Source organism: Hippocampus bargibanti, linkage group LG12 (assembly GCF_051943395.1).
Source record: "Hippocampus bargibanti isolate YZ-2025 linkage group LG12, ASM5194339v1, whole genome shotgun sequence".
Lineage (NCBI taxonomy): Eukaryota > Metazoa > Chordata > Actinopteri > Syngnathiformes > Syngnathidae > Hippocampus > Hippocampus bargibanti.
In genome coordinates, this window is record NC_142745.1 from 1,432,042 (window position 1) to 1,449,572 (window position 17,531).

At 42.8% G+C, this 17,531-nt stretch overlaps 3 protein-coding genes across 6 annotated transcripts; all 3 read left to right on the forward strand.

The window, feature by feature from the left end:
- Window positions 1-92: 92 nt before the first annotated feature.
- LOC148889888 (CCHC-type zinc finger nucleic acid binding protein-like) lies at window positions 93-10,461 on the forward strand. 3 transcript variants are annotated; one of them, XM_089009470.1, is made up of 5 exons: window positions 93-246; window positions 1,515-1,679; window positions 2,677-2,742; window positions 3,925-4,123; window positions 5,421-6,579. In XM_089009470.1, the coding sequence occupies exons 2-5, from the start codon at window positions 1,574-1,576 to the stop codon at window positions 5,536-5,538; spliced, it is 489 nt and encodes a 162-aa protein (XP_088865596.1). In that variant the 5' UTR covers window positions 93-246; window positions 1,515-1,573; the 3' UTR covers window positions 5,539-6,579. The 3 variants fall into 3 exon arrangements, 2 of the variants coding, with proteins under 2 accessions (XP_088865596.1, XP_088865595.1); XR_016116579.1 differs by lacking the exon at window positions 93-246 and adding an exon at window positions 9,666-10,461 and having other exon boundaries at window positions 1,497-1,679; window positions 5,421-6,524; XM_089009469.1 differs by lacking the exon at window positions 93-246 and having other exon boundaries at window positions 1,497-1,679.
- On the forward strand, window positions 6,303-9,669 carry LOC148889889 (uncharacterized). The gene is made up of 3 exons (XM_089010672.1): window positions 6,303-6,309; window positions 7,063-7,261; window positions 8,563-9,669. Exons 1-3 carry the CDS (start codon window positions 6,303-6,305, stop codon window positions 8,678-8,680), a joined length of 324 nt encoding a protein of 107 aa, XP_088866798.1. The 3' UTR covers window positions 8,681-9,669.
- Window positions 10,462-10,998: 537 nt separating the features above from the next.
- On the forward strand, window positions 10,999-16,880 carry isy1 (ISY1 spliceosome associated protein). Of its 2 annotated transcripts, none has more exons than XM_089009991.1 (11): window positions 10,999-11,126; window positions 11,824-11,846; window positions 11,952-12,003; window positions 12,101-12,166; window positions 12,248-12,290; window positions 12,380-12,492; window positions 12,565-12,682; window positions 12,777-12,899; window positions 15,078-15,196; window positions 15,853-15,945; window positions 16,585-16,880. In XM_089009991.1, the coding sequence occupies exons 1-11, from the start codon at window positions 11,124-11,126 to the stop codon at window positions 16,690-16,692; spliced, it is 861 nt and encodes a 286-aa protein (XP_088866117.1). In that variant the 5' UTR covers window positions 10,999-11,123; the 3' UTR covers window positions 16,693-16,880. The 2 variants fall into 2 exon arrangements, with proteins under 2 accessions (XP_088866117.1, XP_088866118.1); XM_089009992.1 differs by lacking the exon at window positions 16,585-16,880 and adding an exon at window positions 16,011-16,569 and having other exon boundaries at window positions 15,853-15,962.
- The last annotated feature ends 651 nt before the right edge of the window (window positions 16,881-17,531 follow it).

Genomic DNA, 17,531 nt, shown 5'->3' on the forward strand with positions numbered 1-17,531 from the left:
GTCAGGCAAGGAAGCGAACATGTGACGTCTTGAATTATTTATGATTCCCCTTAAAACGCGCCATTTACTACACCACGCGAATGCATCACTGCTGTTGCGTTTAAGTGTCGCGCGGTTCGTTTACTACGCGTCGTGTGCAAATTCAGTTAGAAGGAAGACAACGACAGGATCAAGCAAAACAAAATCACCCCCCACCCCCTTTATCACATTTGATGCTGAGACGCCATTTGGACTCTTAGCTGCGAGGTGAGTTTGTCCAATTGACGTCCCGCGTTTCAACCTTCTATTGCCTCCCCCAGCAGGACCACCACAGGAGGCGCCATGGCGCCCACTCTCCCTGTACTGCCCAAGATGCTAACTAGCTAAGGGGCTAAACGGGGGGCCCGCTTTTATAGGGAGAGTAGCGGAACGAAGCGTCTTCTTTGCCGCTTATGTTTCGTCGGGATAGTCCCGTTTACGAACGGTGTCCTTCGTACTTTTCTGTCTGTCCGTCCAGGAATGTCAAAACAATCGAAGTTGTCATACCACATTCAAACAGCATCATCGACGCGGCTTCAAAATTAGACATTGATCACGTCTTTTTGATGGTTATCTTAATCCGTATGAATTTATTAAGCGTCAATTTCAGAAAATTCCCAATTTATTGATTGTTGCAAACATTTCCAGATCTGTTAGAAAAATATGCTAGTTTCGTGATTATTGACGGAGTTTATCTTCGTCATGTATTCTTTTTATAATAGGAATTATATTTTGGTTTATTGTAAGCAAAAACAAATGAAATAGCGTTATTAGTGGTAATGTGCACGTGATGATCCAAAACATTCGAGCAAAGTGACGTTTTCTCACGCGACAGTTTTCTGCGTAGCTGCTCTCGCCCCCTACGTTGGGATTTGGGCACCACAACAACAGAGGCGTCGCTTTGAAATGACGTCAGAAAACGAATGAAAATTGACAGCCAGTTCTTGGCGACTTTCTTCACGGATACTTGTAATAATAATTATCATCCCATTTCATTTCTAAGCACCTTTCAAAACTCTCAAGGTCACTTTACAATCACAGGATCAGTTTTTCTGTGGGTGAGCAGTGGCAGCCACACGCGTCAGCGTTCACTCGACCCGGAAGTAACTCAGTTTGTGAAGTAATATCCTGGCGTGCCGTTACGAACAAGGGGGCGGGACTTTCTGAATCTTCCCAGTTCCGAGCTCATTTTGTGGCAGTTTTGGGACACTTGAACTAATTTTTATTGGTGTTTTGCATTCGACTAAAAATATCATCCTGCGTGTTTTGGCTATTTTAGATGCTATAAAACGTTTTTCTGATGTCACTTAGGAAACAAAAAAATGGTGTTGGTTTAATCACCGTGAAGGTCTTTTCAGTGGACATTAGAGGAATAAACCCTTTTGAGAACATGTCTTTGAAGCGTGTGTGTAACGACGTCAGAGCGATGCGCTTTCTGATGTTTTTTTTATGACTACAAACTATGCTTTATTTCATATTTGTGATGAGTGCATTAGGTCTTGTTGACGTGGCGGGACGAAGGCGGCGGGACGAGGAGGACGAGGTCGGCGAGGACATGAGCGGTGTAGAGTGCTTCGGTTGCGGCCGATCCGGACACTGGATCAAGAACTGTCCCGATGCGGCCCGGGGACACCGTGGCAGGGGACGACCCAGGCCCAAAGGTGGCGTACCTAAAAGACAACCGACGCCTCCGGACAAGCTGTGTCCATAATTTGGAAAATGACTTCAAATGACTTCTACTGAGCGCATTTGAATAAGATTCCAGCGCATAGAGCTATATTTTACCTTTTAAGACTCTTGCTGAATATTCAGGAAGTCTTGTTTTCGAGTTGATGACGATGCCCTAAGTGACGTCACGGAGGGAACGCCCCTGACCGAGAAAGCGACACACAATGCATTTTGGGTACTTTGTTTGGTCTGAAAACTTCGTGTTGATGGCGAAATTAGAAGGCAAACTACTGAAATAACGTAATGGCGAATCGTTGTGTGTTGCACCAAGACTACTATTTGATACTCGTTGACACAAATTCCCAGCAGACAAATCAGCCCATTTCCAACGGAGCTTGGGTGCCATCTTCTGCATTTTCTGGGTGCTACATTGCTGTCATTGAATTGATACGGGTGGACTCTTTTCATTGATTGCAAACATGTATGCTTTCCTCTTCAGAACTATTTGAATCATATTCATAACTGGATGAGTAACAAGAAAGCATATTCTCCCAATCTGAAGCCTTTGTTTTGATTCTTCAGCAATGCAAGACGTCTTGGCGTGACGTCACGAACTGGGGGCGGGACTTTCTGAAAATCCCCAATTTGCAGCTCAATTTGTTGCAGTTCAAGCACACTTGAAGTCATTTTTATTGTTGTTTTGCATTTGACTAAAAATATCAGCCTGCGTGTTTTGGGTATTTTAGATGCTATAAAGCCTTTTTCTGATGTCAGTTAGGAAACAAAAAATGGTGTCGGTTGTCCTTTAAGTGTCTCGTTTTGGTGTCTTCCTGTCTGTCGCCTTCACATCTGATGTCACGTTGTCCCCCATCTTGTCACCTTCGAATTTTTCTTTGTTCGCCGACCTCTTGGTTGTTGTCGCCATTCATGTCCGCATCTTTGCATTGTGACGACGACATGTCACGTCCTCCATCTTGTTTGCCATTTCAGACGTGTTCTGCTATCGCTGCGGGGAGCGAGGACACGTGGCCCGAGACTGCGAGAGAACGGAAGACGGTAAGGACACGATGGCTTAGTTTCAACAGGGAAATATGTTTTGCTATAAAAAGTGCGGTTTCAAGATAGGAATGACAATTTATGATTAAACCCTCAAAAGTCCAGCATCTCAATATTTTGACAAAACATTTTTTTTCATTCAAAACCCTTCTTGGAAGCATATACAATGATACCTCAGTTTACGAACCCCTTGGCTTACGAACTTTTCGGTTTACGAACGTTACATTTATGATAATTTTACCTTGACAGACAAACTATTTTTCAGGATACACACAGAGCTGCCACAATGAGTGATGTGTCGTTCGCGAACGAGACCGTTCTTCTAACAACAACATGGCAGCCGACTGTTTTTGTCCTCTATTCCCCGCCCCCAGTCTTCGGTTAAAGCCATGTGATTGGTCAAGAACGCAGCAGTGAGTGGGGGGGGGGGTGGTTTAAACATTAAAGAGACAGGCAGACAACAGTGGGAGTTTCAACTTTGTTAGTTCAAAGGCAGAGTGTAGACTGCAAGGTTAAAATATCCCATCAATCAGGCTCCACAAACAACCCGCACAAGCCAACTGTACACTTGTTGCAAAAAGTTAACAACCCAGCTCAACAGAACACAATTGATGAGGAACTAGGTAAAATGATGGCAGAGAAAGCACCTACAAGGGATCATTCCTCAAGATGGTGGAAGAAGAAGGCTACGTTCCTCATCAAGTGTTTAATGCTGATGAAACCGGCCACTCCATTCCATCAAGTCATCAACGACCATCACAAATGTAAATAAAACGACTATTATACAGTACAGTTTATTTCTTTAATTATAATACCATAGCACATTTATTATACATGAAATATTTTGTGTAGTTTTAAGGCTTAGAAAATTAGAAAATTATGTATGGGGACCGGGGAACGGATTATTCTCATTTTAATGGTTTCTATGGGAAATTAATTTTTGGGATACACACTTTTCGCCTTACACACTCTGTCTGGGAACCAATTAAGTTCGTAAGCCAAGGTATCACTCTACAGTTGACATTTTTATTTTACTATGCTTAGAATATGTTGTTTTTTTTTATCCCTCTACCTCCTTTCAAATTGCTGCAGTGGACTGCAAATTTCCCCATTGTGGAACGAATCAAGGTTTTCTGATTCTGATTGGGTGTACTAACTTTTTTTCCTTGTGTGTATTTGCAGCGTGTTACAACTGCGGCCGTGCGGGTCACATTTCCCGGGAGTGCCAGGAGCCCAAGAAGGAGCGCGAGCCGCTGTGCTACAACTGCGGCAAGGCGGGTCACATGGCGCGAGAATGCGATCACGCGCACGAGCAAAAGTGCTACTCATGCGGCGGTTTCGGACATATCCAGAAATGCTGCCACAAGGTTAAATGCTACAGGTGGGTGGTGACTACACTCCATTAAGCACCCCATTCTCACACAGAGTATTTAGTCTATAGATTTACTTACCTATACAGTGATACCTTGGCTTATGAACTTAATTGGTTCACAGACAAAGTGTGTATCCCAAAAATTAATTTCCCATAGGAAACCATTAAAACGAGAAGAATCCGTTCACAGGTCCCCTTAAAACATCATTTTCTACTTTTCCTTAAAACTACACAAAATATACCTTATTTTATGTATAATAAATGTGCTATGGTATTGTAATTACAGAAATAAACTCTACTGTATAATAAAGTGTTTTTATTGACCTTTGTGATGGTCGTTGATGGCTTGATTGAATGGAGTGCCCGGTTTCCTCAGCATGAAACGCTTGATGAGGAACGTAACCTTCTTCTTCCACCATCTTGAGGAATGATCCCTTGTAGGTGCTTTCTCTGCCATCATTTTATCTAGTTCCTCATCAATTGTGTTCTGTTGAGCTGGGTTGATAGCTTTTCGCATCAACTGTACAGATGGCTTGTGCGGCTTGTTTGTGGAGCCTGATTGATGGGAATTTTAACCTTGCAGTCTACACTCTGCCTCTGCCCACTCTATCAAAGTTGAAATGAGTCCAAATGTCACTGTTTTCTATCAATTTTCTCAATTTTTATTTTTTATTTTTTTCTCGATTCTATCCATGTTCGAATTTTGGCCAGCCAGCCACTCACTCTCGCACAGCAATCGACCGTGTGATGGCACCAGGGGGAGGAGTTTGTGAGTCATTTAGCCTCCAAGTCTCTATTCAACATTTTGAATGGATTTCGACTTACGACCATTTTGACTTAACCGTTTGGTCGGAATGGAACTCGGTCGTAAGTCCGATGTTACCTGTATATTGTGCGCCAATGAATATCTGAATCATGTCTTTGTGACTGGATTTTCGACTTACAACCGTTTTGACTTACGACCGTTTGGTCGGAACGGAACTCGGTCGTAAGTCGGATGTTACTTGAATATTGTGCGGCAATGAATATCTGACTCATGTCTGTGTGACTGGATTTCGACTTACGACCATTTTGACTTACGACCATTTGATCGGAACGGAACTCGGTCGTAAGTCGGATGTTACTTGGATATTGTGCGCCAATGAATATCTGACTCGTGTCTGTGTGACTGGATTTCGACTTACGACCATTTTGACTTACGACCATTTGATCGGAACGGAACTCGGTCGTAAGTCGGATGTTACTTGGATATTGTGCGCCAATGAATATCTGACTCATGTCTGTGTGACTGTGCGTCCGTGTCAAGGTGTGGCGAGATCGGCCATGTTGCTATGCACTGCAAGTCGGCCTCCCAGCTTAGCTGCTACAACTGCGGCAAGACGGACCACTTGGCCAAGGAGTGTCCAGAGGACCAGGAGGCCTAGCACGAACTCGCCCGCCCGCCCAGCTCGCACATTCGGCCGCCATCTTGGGGAGCACCTTTGGCCGATCCATATCATCAGCGCCAGCAGGGGTACAAGCGAACGGGGACTTAAAAACGACAAACTGTTTTGTCATTTAGAAATAAGGAGACGCGTTTGCATGTTCGGATGGGAGGCGTCGCTTGTCAAAGATGCACCTTGAGATGCAAGCGTCGAGCTTTAAAAGACTTTTCCTTCACACGAGCCGTCACTAGGCTGATTTGAGTTTTTAGAACTTAAAGGACAACCGACAGCATTTTTTTTGTTTCCTAACTGGTGTTTGATAGCATCTAAAATAGCCAAAACACGCAGGCTGATATTTTTAGCCAAATGCAAAACACCAATAAAAATGACTTCAAGTGTCCCAAAAGTGCCACAAAATGAGCTTGGAACTGCCGATATTCAGCAAGTCCCGCCCCCTTGCTCGTGGTGTCACGCCAGAATACTCCTTCACAAACTGCCTTGCTCCAGAATCAAAACAATGGCTTCCGAGAGTTCAGATTGGGAGAAGATGCTTTCTTGTTAGTCATCCAGTTATGAATATGATTCAAATAGTTCTGAATAGGAAAGCATACATGTTTGCAATCGATTAAAGAAGTCCTTCCGTATGAATTCGAGCCGTCTGGATGCCAATGTAGCGCCCAGAAAATGCACAAGATGGCGCACAAGCTCCGTTGGAAATGGGCTGATTTGTCCGCTGGGAATTTGTGTCAACTTCCATCTTCTTTATGCGTGGTACCGCAATTAGCTGTGACACACAACGATTCACCATTGCCATGTAGTTTTCCTTCTAATTTCGCCATCAACGTGGTTTTCAGACGTAAAAAAGTACCCAAAATGCATTGTGTGTCGCTTTCTCGGTCAGGGCCGTTCCCTCTGTGACGTCACTTAGGGCATCGTCATCAACTCAAAAACAAGACTTCCGGAATATTCGGCGTGAGTCTTAAAAGGTAAAATATAGCTATATGCGGTGGAATCGTTGTAAAATACGCTCAGTAGAAGTCATTTAAATAATGCTGATGAAACCGGCCACTCCATTCCATCAAGTCATCAACGACCATCACAAATGTAAATAAAACGACTATTATACAGTACGGTTTATTTCTTTAATTATAATACCATAGCACATTTATTATACATGAAATATTTTGTGTAGTTTTAAGGCTTAGAAAATTAGAAAATTATGTTTTATGGGGACCGGGGAACGGATTCTTCTCATTTTAATGGTTTCCTATGGGAAATTAATTTTTGGGATACACACTTTTCGCCTTACACACTCTGTCTGGGAACCAATTAAGTTCGTAAGCCAAGGTATCACTCTACAGTTGACATTTTTATTTTACTATGCTTAGAATATGTTGTTTTTTTATCCCTCTACCTCCTTTCAAATTGCTGCAGTGGACTGCAAATTTCCCCATTGTGGAACGAATCAAGGTTTTCTGATTCTGATTGGGTGTACTAACTTTTTTTCCTTGTGTGTATTTGCAGCGTGTTACAACTGCGGCCGTGCTGGTCACATTTCCCGGGAGTGCCAGGAGCCCAAGAAGGAGCGCGAGCCGCTGTGCTACAACTGCGGCAAGGCGGGTCACATGGCGCGAGAATGCGATCACGCGCACGAGCAAAAGTGCTACTCATGCGGCGGTTTCGGACATATCCAGAAATGCTGCCACAAGGTTAAATGCTACAGGTGGGTGGTGACTACACTCCATTAAGCACCCCATTCTCACACAGAGTATTTAGTCTATAGATTTACTTACCTATACAGTGATACCTTGGCTTATGAACTTAATTGGTTCACAGACAGAGTGTGTAAGGTGAAAAGTGTGTATCCCAAAAAATAATTTCCCATAGGAAACCATTAAAACGAGAAGAATCCGTTCACAGGTCCCCTTAAAACATCATTTTCTACTTTTCCTTACTAAACAAAATATACCTTATTTTATGTATAATAAATGTGCTATGGTATTGTAATTACAGAAATAAACTACTGTATAATAAAGTGTTTTTATTGACCTTTGTGATGGTCGTTGATGGCTTGATTGAATGGAGTGCCCGGTTTCATCAGCATTAAAGACTTGATGAGGAACGTAGCCTTCTTCTTTCACCATCTTGAGGAATGATCCCTTGTAGGTGCTTTCTCTGCCATCATTTTATCTAGTTCCTCATCAATTGTGTTCTGTTGAGCTGGGTTGATAGCTTTTCGCATCAACTGTACAGATGGCTTGTGCGGCTTGTTTGTGGAGCCTGATTGACGGGAATTTTAACCTTGCAGTCTACACTCTGCCTCTGCCCACTCTATCAAAGTTGAAATGAGTCCAAATGACACTGTTTTCTATCAATTTTCTCAATTTTTTTTTTTTTTTTCTCGATTCTATCCATGTTCGAATTTTGGACAGCCAGCCACTCACTCTCGCACAGCAATCGACCGTGTGATGGCACCAGGGGGAGGAGTTTGTGAGTCATTTAGCCTCCAAGTCTCTATTCAACATTTTGAATGGATTTCGACTTACGACCATTTTGACTTAACCGTTTGGTCGGAACGGAACTCGGTCGTAAGTCCGATGTTACCTGTATATTGTGCGCCAATGAATATCTGAATCATGTCTTTGTGACTGGATTTTCGACCTACAACCGTTTTGACTTACGACCGTTTGGTCGGAACGGAACTCGGTCGTAAGTCGGATGTTACTTGGATATTGTGCGGCAATGAATATCTGACTCATGTCTGTGTGACTGGATTTCGACTTACGACCATTTTGACTTACGACCATTTGATCGGAACGGAACTCGGTCGTAAGTCGGATGTTACTTGGATATTGTGCACCAATGAACTGACTCATGTCTGTGTGACTGGATTTCGACTCACGACCATTTTGACTTACGACCATTTGATCGGAACGGAACTCGGTCGTAAGTCGGATGTTACTTGGATATTGTGCGCCAATGAATATCTGATTCATGTCTGTGTGACTGTGCGTCCGTGTCAAGGTGTGGCGAGATCGGCCATGTTGCTATGCACTGCAAGTCGGCCTCCCAGCTGAGCTGCTACAACTGCGGCAAGACGGACCACTTGGCCAAGGAGTGTCCAGAGGACCAGGAGGCCTAGCACGAACTCGCCCGCCCACCCCGCTCGCACATTCGGCCGCCATCTTGGGGAGCACCTTTGGCCGATCCATATCATCAGCGCCAGCAGGGGTACAAGCGAACGGGGACTTAAAAACGACAAACTGTTTTGTCATTTAGAAACAAGGAGACGCGTTTGCATGTTCGGATGGGAGGCGTCGCTTGTCAAAGATGCACCTTGAGATGCAAGCGTCGAGCTTTAAAAGACTTTTCCTACACACGAGCCGTCACTAGGGTGATTTGAGTTTTTAGAACTTAAAGGACAACCGACAGCATTTTTTTTGTTTCCTAACTGACGTTTAAAAGCATCTAAAATAGCCAAAACACGCAGGCTGATATTTTTAGCCAAATGCAAAACACCAATAAAAATGACTTCAAGTGTCCCAAAAGTGCCACAAAATGAGCTTGGAACTGCCGATATTCAGAAAGTCCCGCCCCCTTGCTCGTGGTGTCACGCCAGAATACTCCTTCACAAACTGCCTTGCTCCAGAATCAAAGCAATGGCTTCAGAGAGTTCAGATACGGAGAAGATGCTTTCTTGTTACTCATCCAATTATGAATATGATTCAAATAGTTCCGAAGAGGAAAACATAAATGTTTGCAATCGATTAAAGAAGTCCTTCCGTATGAATTCGAGCCGTCTGGATGCCAATGTAGCGCCCAGAAAATGCACAAGATGGCGCACAAGCTCCGTTGGAAATGGGCTGATTTGTCCGCTGGGAATTTGTGTCAACTTACATCTTCTTTATGCGTGGTACCGCAATTAGCTGTGACACACAACGATTCACCATTGCCATGTAGTTTTCCTTCTAATTTCGCCATCAACGTGGTTTTCAGACGTAAAAAAGTACCCAAAATGCATTGTGTGTCGCTTTCTCGGTCAGGGGCGTTCCCTCTGTGACGTCACTTAGGGCATCGTCATCAACTCGAAAACATACTTCATGAATATTCGGCGTGAGTCTTAAAAGGTAAAATATAGCTATATGCGGTGGAATTGTTGTAAAATACGCTCAGTAGAAGTCATTTAAAGTGATTTTACAAATTATGGACACAACTTGTCCAGAGGTGTCGGTTGTCCTTTAAGATTATGATGATAAATGTCATCCCTCGACACCAGCAACAAGCAATCTGTTCGCATTGGTTGCTTTACGCTGATTGACTGACAAATTGGTGACCCGAATGCGCAGTTTTCAAGCAGTTTGCTAACGTTCAAGAAATTGACCAGGAGAAAAATGACAAAATATTGGCTACCCTTGTGTTTTTATGCTCTCTGGTTGCGTGCAGTTTGGGCGGCAGAGAAGCGTATTGCAAAACAATTTCTCAAGAATTCATTTCAATAAAAAAATATTTTTCTGAATATTTATTTTAATTTTTAATATTTTTTTTAGAATTTTAGGATTTTTTTTTCAAGATTGTACATATTAAAAAACATTCATTCTAATTTGATATGGAATAACAGGAATTGTTGAGACGTTTTGAGTCACCAACTGTATTTAATTGGTTTCTTTGGCTTCCCCCAAGTTCCTATTCATGAAAGCAAGCAGCCAATCAGATTACATATTTGCGGTGTTTAGGAGCCAATCACCGTGGCAGTCCTGGAAAAAAAATACCCCACCCCCCTCACATGCTCCACCCCCCTCAAAAATGTCAATGGAAACGTTTAGATTTTTTTGGGCTGAGCTTGAGCAAATGTTATTTTTGTACAATTTGACACACGGCTGCAAAATGTTATTTGTTGAAGCTGGCAATAAAGTAAAGGAGGGAAATGGCTGACTTGTTTTATGTCGACTTCAATTACTGGTTTGATTCTTTTTTTTTCAGTGTTGGCTATTTGAATGTGCTCTATAAATACAGTTTAATAATAATACATTTCATTTTCAGTGCCTATCAAAGCTCTCAAGGACACTTTACAGTCACAGACAAGCAAAGGTACTATAATACATAAAACAGTTGAGTCACAGTCCACTCAGATATTGGGACAATTTAAGATTATTCAATGACTACCATGTTTTTGGAATATTTTGGACATTTTCTACACAAGGACTAATTGTGATGATGTACTGACAAAGTACTGTATTGTTATTTACAGGGGTGCATGTTTTGGTGGAAACAAAGAGCTAACTCAATTTTACGGTAAATTGAAAAGTTGTGAGTTTTGAAAGGCGCTTATAAATGAAATGTATTATTATTATTATGGATTTTTTTTCCTGGTGTGGAAAAGACGTTTGTAGTTTAGTTAACTACCATAAGGAGGCGACACTTTGAACGCCAGGGACTTGGCGTCTCATGAAACCGGAAGTATCAAAAGCTGCGCACTCAAACACTTCCTGTTTTTTTCGGCGTGGTTTTGACGTTTACGTGAGCTTTCCAGAAGGAGATTATTACCGATTTAGCTCATCAATAGCGTCCGAAAGTCAACAGCGGCGATGGTAAAGACTGCTTCAAATCTCAATTAATTTTTAAAAACATTTAAATGTCACGAATATTAAGTAGTGGTTTGAAGCTAACTCATTAGCAGCATCGCTGTACTAGCAATCGGGTGACTAACGAAGGATCGTTTTGAGTTAGCCTCGTCGATGCTGCTGTTTAAATTATAATAATAATACATTTCATTTATTAGCGCCTTTCAAAACTCTCGTGGACTCTTTAGCTTCCGCTGAGTTGAAGCAAAGAGCCGTTCGTTTAGTATCTTAAGGCTTTTTTCACAGCTTGCTCACCTGGTCACTGTTAAATTCTCAAATCTGTGAACCAGTTGATGTACGCGGCAATACAGAGCAGACGGACGCAAGTTTAAAACACTTTTGTCACACTTGCAGCATTGCAAAAAAATCCAACCATGTAAAGATAAAACGCACATAAAAAGCCGTTGTCTTCCCCTTGAACATTTGGGACACGCGAGGAATTGAATCAAGCGCGCCTTTCTTCGAACCTGCACTCGTCTCGCTGAGCGTTGTGCATCTTCTTAAACAATCGTCAATACGATTCTATTGATGTCAACCATTTGTGTTATTGACTATAAATGCGCATTTTGTGTGGATTTTAAAAAATACTAATAATGTTGTCATTTGTGACTTGAGTCTTAATGTTGCTTGATGACACATTTGGCACCCTTTTGTTTTTACACAGGCTCGAAATGCTGAGAAGGCCATGTGAGTATGCACAAAAAAAAACACACACACACTCATGCTTGACACTTTGTTCCCCTGCGTAGCCCAGGTGTGTCTTTTTTCAATCTGCAATATTTTTTCTTTCAGGACGGCCTTGGCTCGTTTCCGACAAGCTCAGCTGGAGGAAGGAAAAGTCAAGGTTGCAATTGTCTCAGATCTTTCATGTGCTTTACTTCTTTCACAATTTCCCCTTTTTTTTTAACTCTCGAGGATAACTTTGATGCTTGCATGTGCAGGAACGTCGCCCTTTCCTGGCATCTGAGTGCAATGATCTTCCAAAAGCTGAGAAGTGGAGGAGACAGGTTCCTTCCGCCTGCCTATCGGCACATAACTCAAAACTGTCTTGATGGCATGGAATAAAAACGTGTGTGCGTGCGTTTCAGATCATCAGTGAGGTTTCCAAAAAAGTGGCTCAGATCCAAAACGGTGAGTGAAAGCTGAAGTAACATCAATCTGTCTGTCCGTCCATCTGTCTGACGTGTCTCTGTTTGTGTGGTTTGGCGTCCGTCGCGCAGCCGGTCTGGGCGAGTTCAAGATTCGAGATATGAACGATGAGATCAACAAACTCCTGAGGGAAAAACGCCATTGGGAATATCGCATACGAGAACTAGGAGGCTCCGATCACAAGGTTGGCCCCCGCACCGTGCGTGTCATCAAATGTCGCACCTGTCAATCATCACTCATGGCGAGTGTACGTTAGCGCTTCGGACCCAGGATGCTGGACCACGAAGGTCGGGCAGTTCCTGGCAACCGAGGCTACAAATATTTTGGTGCAGCCAGAGATCTGCCGGGAGTGCGAGAACTCTTTGAGCAAGAACGTAAGTGCGCTTAGCCAACGTGATGGGCACTTTTGCGTTTCCATTGTGTGTTTATTTGATCCGAAATGATGTGTTTTTGGTGGCTAATGGCCAGCCGCCCCCGAGCTGCGCAAAACTCGCGGGGAGCTGATGAAGGACGTGGACGCAGAGTACTACGGTTACCGAGACGAAGACGACGGCGTCCTGGTTCCGCTGGAGATGCAGCACGAGAAGCAAGGTGTCATTTTGCTCGCTATGAAATGCTAAAAGTGTGTGTGTGTGTGTGTGTGTGAGAGAGTGATGCTGAACCAAGAAGTGGCTCCTTTAAAGGACAACCGACATCACTTTTTTGTTTCCTAACTGACATCAGAAAAACGTTTGATAGCATCTAAAATACCCAAAACACGCAGTATGATATTTTTAGTCAAATGAAAAACATCAATAAAAATGACTTCAAGTGTCCAAAATCTGCAGAAAATTGAGCTGCGAATTGGGCATTTTCAGAAAGTCCCGCCCCCAGTTGGTGACGTCACGCCAAGACGTCTTGCGTTGCTGGACAATCAAAACAATGGCTTCAGATTCGCAGAAGATGCTTTCTTGTTACTCAACCAGTTATGAATATGATTCAAGTAGTTCTGAAGAGGAAAGCATAAATGTTTGCAATCGATTAAAGAAGTTATTCCGTGTCATTTTGAGGGATCAAGACTGATGTGTAGCATCACAGAAAATGCAGGAGATGGCGCCACAGCTCAGTTGGAAATAGGTTTATTTTTCAGCTCGGAATTTTTGTCAACGAATATCAAAGAGTTGTCTCGGTGTAACATACAAGGATTCACCATTGCGCTATTTATGTATTTTTCCTTCTAATTTCGCCCACAACACGAAGTTTTCAGACCAAACAAAGTACCGCAAAATGCATTGAGGTATGTCCTTTCTCGGTTAGGGGCGTTCCTTCAGTGACGTAGGGTGAGGACTCGTCACCAACTCGAAAACAAGACTTCCTGAATATTCAGCGCGAGTCTTAAAAGGTAAAATCTAGCTATATGCGGTGGAATCTTATTAAAATACGCTCAGTAGACGTCATTTGAAGCCATTTTACAAATGATGGACACAAGTTGTCCAGAGACGTCGGTTGTCCTTTAACAGCCTAATGACAACAACTGTTCATTTTTTTTTTAAGCGACATTTTTGTTTAGAAAATGTACAAGTCGGAAAAGTATCTGTTTGGGTGTGAGAGAGAAGTTTAGGAGGATGCTCGGTTTTCCTCAAGATGAAACTATTCGCCAGAAATGCTTGGAATTTATGACTGGGAGCACACAACAGAGCAACTACCAACAACTCTTTGTGATCATCATTTCTCTGAGGAATTGGACTGCGTGCTTGGCAAACTTTGGCCAAGACCCAATTGGAACGACCGGGAGATGAACCCTTAAAGGACAATCGACACCATTTTTTTGTTTCTTAACTGACATCAGAAAAACTTTTTATAGCATCTAAAATAACCAAAACACAAAGGCTGATATTTTTAGTCAAATGAAAAACACCAATAAAAATGACTTCAAGTGTCCCAAAACTGCCACAAAATGAGCTCGGAACTGGGGAGATTCAGAAAGTCCCGCCCCCTTGTTTGTGACGTCACGCCAGGATACTCCTTCACAAACTGCCCTGTTCCAGAATCAAAACAATGGCTTCAGATTTGGAGAAGATGCTTTTTTGTTACTCATCCAGTTATGAAGATTCTTCAAATAGTTCCGCAGAGGAAAGCCTAAATGTTTGCAATCGATTAAAGAAGTCCTTCCGTATCATCTGGACTCCAATGTAGCGCCCAGAAAATGCACAAGATGGCGCCCAAGCTCTGTTGGAAATGGGCTGATTTGTCCACTGGGAATTTGTGTCAACGTACAACTTCTTTATGCGTGTTACCGCAATTGCTGCGACACAATGATTCACCATCGCGTTATTTATGTAGTTTCTAATTTCGCAATCGACAGTGTTTTCAGACAAAAAAAAGTACCCAAAATACATTGTGTTTCGCTTTCTCGGTCAGGGGCGTCCCCTCCGTGACGTCACGTCAGGCATCGTCATCAACTCGAAAACAAGACTTCCTGAATATTCAGCGCGAGTCTTAAAAGGTACAATATAGCTATACGCAGTGGAATCTTTGTCAAATGCGCTCAGTAGAAGTCATTTTACAAATTATGGACGCAACTTGTCCGGAGGCGTCGGTTGTCCTTTAAACCTGGCACAATTCCCACAATCGCACCTGATGGCAAGACCAAAATTGCAAACAAATCAAATCGCTAACGCAATATCACGTCAGTGCTGTTGTCGGGCATGACATGTCAAATGTATTTAAAAAAAAATAACTTGCTTCTTACGCATATTTGGTCTATTTTATTTGTTTGTATCTATGTAGCGGTGTCTGAGGCAGTGCACAAATGGAGGACGGATCGCGAAGTTCTTCCTTCGGGGGACAACAAAGTCCCACAAGAGGAAGAGGAGGAGCCCAGCATCTATTCCGTCAACAACTTGGAGGTCGTGAGCTAAGAAATGAACTTATCACATGACCTTTTTCAAAAGTCTATCCATCTCTACCCATTTGTCCATCCGTCCCTATATCTCTCTATCTCTTTCTAACTGTAGGTCTAGCTGTAGCTAGCTAGCTATTTCTATCTAGCTCGCTATTTCTATCTATCTAGCTATTATTATCAATAATAATAGTAATAATAATAATACATTTAATTCATAAGTGCCTTTCAAAACTCTCAAGGTCACTTTACAGTCGCAGGATCGGTTTTTATGTGGGTGAGCAGCGGCAGCCACATGCGCCAGCGTCCACTCAACCCAGAAGTAACTAAAATAGAGAGAAAGCTAGCTTGCCAGCTAGCTAACATATAGCTAATAGATAGCGAGCTAGACAGTTAGCTCACTTGCTAGATAGAATATAGCTAATAAATAACCAGCTACATAGCTAGCAAGCTAGCTAGCCAGATAAGGCGCATTTATTGTTTTAAAAGTGAAGACAAAATAATGTAGTTGTATGTTTTATCTGACTGCACTAGTATGATCTAGACGGAGGATCTAGCTTGCTATCTATCTATCTAGCTAGCGATCTAACTAGCCATCTATATGTCTACCTGTTTATTTATTATTAGTTGTTTGTTTATGTATGTATTTTTTTCTGTCCACAGCCAGAAGAGGATGAGTGCGCTCAGGAGAATCTGGAGGAAGATGAAGAGGGCGTGTCCTTCTTCGCACATGTTCCTGTTCCCTCGCAGAAAGAGGTCATGCGTACAAACAAGACAACACACACACACACACACACACACACACACACACACACACACACACACACACACACATTCCTGTTTCAACGGTTTTGTGAGGTCCGGATAACTCCAGATAAGGAGTGAGGACCACTAGTTTTGAGAACTAGTGTTACACTTGAACACTAAATGTCAGGCCATTTCCCACTTCAACTTCTCTAAAAACAAAGCAATAAAAAGTGGACTTGAAACTGAAATAACAGCAGGAGTGAGGTTTTGGAATGGGTCCATTCAAAGTCCTCACCCCTGTAGTGAATTTGGTTAAAATATCGTTTTACTTTTTGTGGTATGAACTTTTTCATCTCATTAAACACGCACACACACAGTGAGTAAAAAGTGTGTGTATCCAAGTGAAATGAAAATACACACCAACAAATCATTTTGGGTGAATTTGTGAGGACCTCTGTGAAACTTTAACAGATGCATATAGAGACCCTCTAGAAGCCTTTAGAATGAAAAACTTGTGAGGACCGGCCAAAAGGTCCTCACTTGTCAAAAATGTCCTCGCTTCATATGGTATAAAATGTTAGTGGTCCTCACAAGACCAGTCATACAAACACACACACACGGCTTATCTGCTTGTTGTGTTGAAGACAGGTGGAGGAGGCTCTGGTCCGTCGGAAGAAGATGGAGCTCTTGCAACGTTACGCCAGCGAAACGCTACAGCAACAAAGTCAAGAAGCCAGAACGCTGCTTGGACTGTGACACACACACACACACACACACACACACACACACACACACACACACACACACACACACACACACACACACACACACACACACACACACACACACACACACACACACACACACACACACACACACACACAGCCTTCATTACTGGGATGTTTTCAATTTGTATTATTTTTCAATAAAACTTCAGACTGGAAGAGAGCATAGTTTATGGGTAACAATGCAGGTTTCTCTCAGGGGGGGGGCATGAAATGTTTGTCGCTGTTCAAAATGAGCCTCATTGACGGACAGCTATGCGTCCAATCACAAACTGACAAAAATTGCAATTTTTCGTCGCCGAGGAACCCGAGCATAGGAGCCCGATGCCCCACTCGCTCAAGCATAAGTGAGTGCATGGGTCTTGGTCACGCGTCTTCAATAGGGCGAGCGATGAGTTGATTGGTCGCAGCGTGCTACGGCATGTGACGAGCGGCGGCACACGTGATGGGTCACCCTTGAGGTGGCGACGGCGACCTAACCCAAGTCAGCAGAATTTAATCAAATACAAGCAGCCCTTTTGTCCGTCGTCGCTGCCCAAGGACAGCGGACAAAAGCCGTGTGCTTTGCTGTGCTATGCTTAGCTTTTGAAGCTATTTGTCACGTTAGCTTTTAGCCTGTAGCAGGAGGTACATGCTAAAGTGTGTGTATCAGAAACATCTGTGGAAGCTCTCAGTCGTACAGGAGTGGTCCATCGTTGACGACAATGAGATTAAAATCTTCGCATAAGAAAATAAATAGTTTGAAAGGGGAGTTCATAAAATAGCAAAACCCTTCACTAAATCGCCACGGTGGGGTAAGGTTCAATTTGG